A 7373-nucleotide genomic window follows, 5' to 3' on the forward strand; every position below is an offset into this window, starting at 1 on the left:
AAAGCCAAAATTACAACCATTAAGCTCCATACAAACTATTTAGTTCCAGGTAGCTAACTGGGTCATAAGCTATGAGCATGCATTTCTTTACAGATTTTTCTGAAAAATGTAATAGACATTCTCTGACTACCTTTATTTCTTGCTGAGAGTTATAGACCATCAGAACACCTGTCTGTTTGTTGGAACTGGAGCCAGAAAACAATTAGCTTGACTTGGGATAAAGCCAAATACAGGGGACTAGGGGTGGGTAAGAATATCGATTCATCAATGCATTGCAATATATTTTTTCCCAATTCAATATCGATTCATAAAATCCTCTGAATCGATTCGGGCAAGCGACCACCTGCTGTCCCTCGCCGGACCTCTCGGTCCCTGCCTCCAGCAGCTGGAAGCGTGTCGCCCGCGACCTCGCTAGAGGGTCGGAGGGTGATGCGCCACGCAAACACCGTCGTAACTGCGGAGGCGGGTAGCCGATGTCTGACGCACCGCTCTTTCGGGGACTGTAAACTCCCAGCACAGCCGGTCTCACCCTGGCTGCTGCACCGTGTGCCCGCAAGTAGCACTCTCCTCCGGGAGAGAGGGGGTCAGTGTCAACGGTTTACCCCCTCACGTCTAGCCGGAGGGCGGAGGGACGGCGGTCATGTCTATGTTTATGTCAGACAAAAATGTACCATGCAGTCCCAGAAACAATGGCACTTTCTCAGCTTAACTATGGCTGCACTATTTATAACTTAACACATCGAGTACCTTTGTTTACATTTCAATTCGAACTAGAACTTCCTAGTTGCATTGGTAGCCTTACGCTTAATTAATTAAAAATAAACATAAAGACTAGTAGTCTATTTGCTTTAGATTAAATCATTTTTGACCCAATTATTTTGCACTGAAATTATTTAATTAAAATTAATTAATCAATAAACACACTCAAGTCTGGCTCCGACAGTGTTTTGCATCACATGCATCTGCGCAATATCTTAGCCCATGATTTCTGAAAATATACTATGTCAACTAGTGATATCAGCACAAGAACTGTTAAGGAATATTTAGACAATTGTTTTTGTCATGTTATAATAATTGACAGACACGACCATTTCGCTCTGTGCATGTCCTCGGATGCTGCTGTTGCAGGCAGGTGTGCCTGTAGTTATAAAACAACTAGACTAAAACATTGAAATATGCCAATTCTGATATGTTCAAATACTTAAAACGGACGGAGCAACCTAACGCAGACAAGTCAGCTTACCGTTTTTAGGTGGTATGCCATGTTTGTAGTCGAGCTGTGATACACAAACTGTTGTTTGCAAACTTTGCATTCTACTTTTTTTCCATTTTCTATTTTTATTAAATGCTGCCACACTGCTGATGTCTTTGACATGGTAGAATAGGAATGACTGTAAATGAAACGCTTAAAAATAAATAAATATTTAACAAACCATCGGACCTAGGCCTTCTAGTACTTCTTCAATCTGTTTGTCTGTAGTAGGTTGAGCTAATCCAAAATAGTGAAAACAAGGGGGGTGTTCTGAAGACACCCCCATTAGCACTTGGTACTTTCCTCCTGATTAAGTCAAATATGCCAAATGCAGGACACACAGCATTGGGATGGAGAGGACCCGCTGCGTGTTTACGCACTGCCATAGCAGCATGTAATTAAAAATCGACCAATCAGAATTTTGGTCGAGCCAGAACGTATCGACCAATAAATCGACCAGTCGACCAGGAGATTACAGCCCTACTACCAACACCTTTAAAACTCACCAGTTAACATTTTGAATCTCTTTTGAACACAAAAATGTAAGAATGACAAGTAGTGGATTTGCAGTAACCTAACATGCTGAAAGTATTTCTTGGCAAACAGCAACAATGTAGGGTGACGTCCTAAAGTCTAACCAGCTTGCCTGGCAACCTTACAGCGGTGTCAAGATTCCAGGCCCCCAAAGGCAATGAGACCATAGATACAGTGTGGTGAGTCAGCCTTACTACCAGTTTGTTCCAGTAGCCCAAAAACACATTTTGCCTATAGACCACCATTCCAAAATTGATTCTGTGATCACATGTGATTACATCCAACCGTCAAACAAGTCATTACAATCATTACTATTTTCCCTCATTAGAGAGACCACGCTGTTCTCATGCCAGTGACAATGAACTGCTGCACTCAGGTGGAACCAAGCAGTACAGACTAGAGAGACAAACGTACGCTGTGGTGGTTGGACATCTTAGCTTTTCATACTCTCAGGTGTGCTGAAACTACAGGTACTGAACTTATTTATAAAATACAAAAATATGAAACCATAACCTATCTTATGTAAAATTATCAGTAATCGGTATTGGCTGAAATAAATCCATACTATGCATCCCTGATCATTTTCAAAATGTGGTTTTGAAAATAGTTTGATGTGAAAGCTTCTTGCTTTTTATAAGAAATAGATGATAATAGTCTGATTGATAAATTTGACAAGAATTGACCTAAACCTGTCAATTTTGGTTAATGTGACTAGCCAGAATACACTTGACTCTGTAGCCTTAACAACATGCTGTATCATTAATAATCAATAATTACACATTTTCAATAACTATACAACCCTGTTTCCAAAAGTGTTGCACGACATAAATAAACGTAATTTAAAAAAGAGTGCTTTCATTTGCAGAAGAACTGTTTTCACTGACAATAGTTTTACAAAGTGTTCCTGTTCCTGAGCCCAGAGAGTCACTTCCTTTACACAATCATGTGTTTCATTAAGTGGTGGACCCTGGTCCATGTGGTCCAGTCGTACCCAATCATGATTCTATCACCTGTTATCAAAGAACTTCAAACCTCTTCCAAACAGGTGTTTTTGGAAAATTCCACAACTTTCACAGTCTGCTGTTGCCCCTCTCTCAACTTGTTTGAAACATGTTGCTAGTATCAATTCAGTAGAAGCAGATATTTACAAAAAACAATGAAGTTGATTATGTCAAACACTGAATATATGTTGTCTCTCTACGTTTATCAGTTGAGTATATGTCAACGGGTAGTGGCAAATAATCACATTATGTGTTACTCGTGTTTTCACAGTGTCACAACTCTTGGGATCTGAGTTGGGATCAACTCAGATCATGATATTACTGTTTTTTTCCTCTGCTTGCTTTCACAAACAGATGTTTCTGCTTGCTATCTGTAAAGCACAATCCCTGTGTGCCAAATGAACCATTTTCATGAATTATGATTCTGTAATTCTGTCTCAAACTACATGCTAGCCATTATAAAGTCTAAGAGGAGGAGGACATAATGGTGACTGTATATCTGCCAACATGTTTTGATGTTTTCCTGTCTCCTACTGATAAAGAAGGGGTGAGATGGATTTTATGATATATGAAATATGATGCATGAGAAATCTGTTAAGTTTCTCTTGCAGTGAATATGTAGCTTAGAATTTGGAGACTTTATTAAGACACCAGACTTGGCAATTTGAGGACAGGCCATATTCTGGGAGAGTACACTGTTTTTTTCTTACTTTTCAAATGTCTAAATTTTACAAATACACTCACTGTTGAGCTGTGCAAATGGGCGCAAATGGGCACAATTATGCACACATAAACATTGATTTTTGTCTTTCATTTCATCAAGCGTCTGCCTCAGTAATGCCTCCCTGTCTTGGGTCTTTGTCATGGGATGTGCACATAAACTCTTGAAGCTACAGAGAAGCAGAATCTAATCTGTTTGCCTTGTGAAGGAAACCTGGTTTCATATGACACTTTATACATCAAGTTACTGCTGAAACCATGTTTAGTCAGATTACTTACTGCCTGTAATGGTGGAGAGTGTAAAGTTTGGTGTTGAAGGAGTAGACTAGACTGCCAGTCTTCAGTCGTTGTGATGAGGCATACTAATGGTCAAAATGATTTGTGTTGGTGCTGTAACAAAGTGGAGTAACAGACCCTTTGTGGGGACCTGACAATTTCATATTCCTAACAAAAAGGGGTCATATTACCATACTAATCTCTCTATATACTATATCTCTGGTGTTAGCTTGTAAGCTCAATAAGTCATGCAGCTAGCAGTCATTTTGGCTGACTCTAACCAGACCATGAGCTCGGAGCAGTGTTGGTGTTGTTTAATATCTGAGTTGAGAGGCATGAACTGGCTAGAGGCTAGCTGGTTAGCATGCTAACTTCAATAGATATCTTTGAAACACAATAAATAGTCTTCCACATAATGTTAAAAATAAATAAATAAAGCCAAACACCACATTTTCCAAACATAGGCACAAGTGCTTTGCAACATGATCCTAAAGAAATCTCAACCTGTCTGTGGTTTACAGGGACATGAACTGCCAACACTTATCCTGGTAATGGGTTGACCTCCTTGAACGGGTGCTTGGGAGGCGATTGATGCTTTTATGTGAATGAAACAAGACAGAGAGACAGACAAGAGAGAGACATACAGAGAGAAAGAAAGTGAGAGGCAGTTCAGTATAAGTTACATCTGAAGCCCATGCAAGTGAACAAAGTGCCTCAGAAACCTGGCTGCTAAGGTTCATTCTGCTTGACAGACAGTCGGGACATGTTTCAGCCACTCCTATCATCATATTGTAATGGATCACAATTTGTGTCCTCAGCTACCTTTTCTTCTAACTTACATTATTAACTACTGTAACTGTTTTTGCTTGTGTGAGAACTGCACAGCACTACTGCAGCTGAAAGGATCCCTGAGTGCAGACACGGATGGAGGAGCTGCTGCTGCTGCTGCTGACATGCTGCTTACACTACGCAACTGGTGTAGACAGGGTGTAGGCTCAGGGCCACGCGTCAGTCAATGTCTGTAGCTCCAGTAGAGGTACTGATGATCTTCTCGTTCAGAAACAGTGTGAGAGGATCTCAAGCTCTCTTTCTCATTCTTTACACAAGTACATCCTTTACTATTAATGTGCACAGCCAAGTGCGACTCTTTGTAAAGAAACAGCTGTTCTGCTGGTATCTCCACATCTTGCATATGACATCTTTAGCAATGTAATGCTTAATCTTATTTAATAATGATTTCATATACATTTGCTTTGTATAAAGTAGTGTGATGGTCATAGTAAAATCTTCTTCATAATGAACGTCATCAAAGCTGCTCTATGGCATAGAGAAACCTTCCTCCCAGACAGAGGATGTCATTCAGTGCACTGCTCCGTGCTGTGGAGGAGCTATTTCTCCTGTGCAACAGAGGCTCTAATCAGAGCTCGGCTTGAGACTAGCAGAAGGAGGCGACAGCACTGATGCTTCTACACCCAGAGGCAAGTCACATATGCCAGAGCTACCACGATGGGTGGGAACGACATGAATACACATTCTGGCTTGCTGCTGTCTCCTCTCCTGCTCTCTCGTGTCATCTCCTTGTGTAGTTCGTACTTTCGATGATCACATCCGACTGTTTCCGAAACCCTTCAACTCGGTGTAGGGCAGTTTAGCTTTGTCAAGATCAATCCAGGATGTTGGGTGGAAGGAGAAAAGAAATTATTTTCGATCAAAATGAAACATGAAATCAGCTCGTGTGGAGTTACTGCCGTGCCTCTGGTAGCTGCTTATTGTGCAGTGAGGTAGAGTACCTGTCAGCTCACACTGCACTTCATACACCACAGTCGATCAACTACCTTTTCTACTCAAAGTATCGATACATGTGCACTGGATTCAATATGTGAAGAAGCTTGTCTCAGGTTTCATTCGACCGACTGATATTTTGCGTTCTTGAATATTCGACTGAAAATCTTGCAGCGACCTGGTGCGCTATGGAAGCAACAGTTGGTGCCATGAATCTGAGTGATTCCTTCTAGAAGTGACGGCTGGATTAAGAGCACATCTTTGGAGTTGGTCTAGGTTTGTGTCTCCCTTTTCACCCTGAGCTTACCTTCTGCTGCCTTCTGGCCATATCAGTAGGTTGCTTTGCGTTGAATGGATAGGCGATGCAGCGCATCACAAACACATACAGCTGGAGTCTCTTCTTCTTCTCCTCCTCCTCTCTCTGCATCTTCTCCAGGTCTTCTTTCTCCTTGTCGCTGCCCACCGACGGGCTGGGGCTCGAGGGTCGGCCAACGCCGCACCCACGGCCCCGGGGCTGGAGCCCTGTGCCTCCGTGGCCGTCGGCTGCTCGGCCCGGGGACAGCCGGGCTCCTCCGAGGCTCTGCGGGGCCGCCACCTCTTTGTGCTCCACCTCCAGTATCTCATCCCCTTCCTCCTCGCTGGAAGACGGGTCCAACATTCTTCAACGGAGACTGTTCCTGCTTTAAAGGTAAGACTGCAAAAGTATAGAAAAAGATGCGATGAGCTTCCGTGTGAGCCACGGACAGGGAGATCCAGAGGGAGCCGGGCAGATGACACTGGTGCTTTTCAGGGGGGAAAAATCTGCCAACCAAAGTGGTACAGAGTCTAGTCGGTTGCGTGATTTCCGAAGCTTTCAAGTGTGTGTGTCAGTAGCACATAGGAGGGATTTATGATGAGAGCACATATAAAGGGGGAGGGGTCGCAGGGAGGAAAACAGGAGGAGGAAACAGGAGGAGGAGGAGGAGGAGGAAGAGGGGGGCAGAGCTCGGAGCTGACCGCGGTGCTGAAACCTGATCCCCGGCTGCTCTGGGATCAGTTTGATCAGGTTGTGAGCACAATAGATGAACGGCCACCTGATGATCCAGAGGAGTAAAAAGCAGACAGCATTAGACAGCACCAGACCGGAATCGTAGCGCTTTGGTTTTCACAATAAAAGCTTCTCTATTGGTAAACAGAATCAATTGAATGATTACCCCATGAGTCTTTATTTTCCTCTTCCTCTTTCTTCTCTATTTAATGAATTAAACGTAGAGTCTGCTGAAATGCCATGCATGAGATGTAATGATAGTCTTTGTAAATTACCACGAGTCTTTTCAGTATTAAAAGAAACGTGTGTTTGGGGGGAATTGTGAGAGTTGAGCAGGTTGTTCAGGAAGAATGGACCAGCTGTTCAGTGAAGGTGGGCCACAAGAGACAACATTTCACCTGAAATCATACAGGGCCATAGTAACCACACAATGATCTGTGTGTGTGTGTGTGTGTGTGTGTGTGTGTGTGTGCGTGTGTGTGTGCGTGTGTGTGTGCGTGTGTCTGTGTATTTGTGTTAGTCACATATCCCAAGAAGTTTCATCTAATCAGCGTCACACTTTGTGGGTTTGTTGCAACTATCTAAGAAAGTGCAATTTGGACACGTGCCACATTTAATATTAATACATTTTGAATAAAACCTATGTAAATAACACTCACATGGATGTTGTTTCAACACTCTGGCTTATGATCCCTCTCACATGATCTCATGGGGAAGCAGATATAATCAAAATATGCAACAACTTACTGTTGTTACATATTACAGTGAGAAAAAACAAAAG

At 42.6% G+C, this 7373-nt stretch overlaps 1 protein-coding gene across 1 annotated transcript in view; it reads right to left on the minus strand.

Annotated features, from left to right (window-relative positions):
- Window positions 1–6637, minus strand: part of LOC115583391 (calcium-dependent secretion activator 1-like) — a 243925-nt gene extending 237288 nt beyond the window's left edge. The window contains exon 1 of the mRNA XM_030420176.1: window positions 5873–6637. Within this exon, the coding sequence (XP_030276036.1) occupies window positions 5873–6223 (351 nt within the window). The 5' untranslated portion in view covers window positions 6224–6637. The remainder of the gene's footprint in view (window positions 1–5872) is intronic.
- Between the last annotated feature and the right edge of the window lie 736 nt (window positions 6638–7373).

The sequence above is a fragment of the Sparus aurata genome, chromosome 6 (assembly GCF_900880675.1).
Source record: "Sparus aurata chromosome 6, fSpaAur1.1, whole genome shotgun sequence".
In the NCBI taxonomy this organism is placed as follows: Eukaryota; Metazoa; Chordata; class Actinopteri; order Spariformes; family Sparidae; genus Sparus; species Sparus aurata.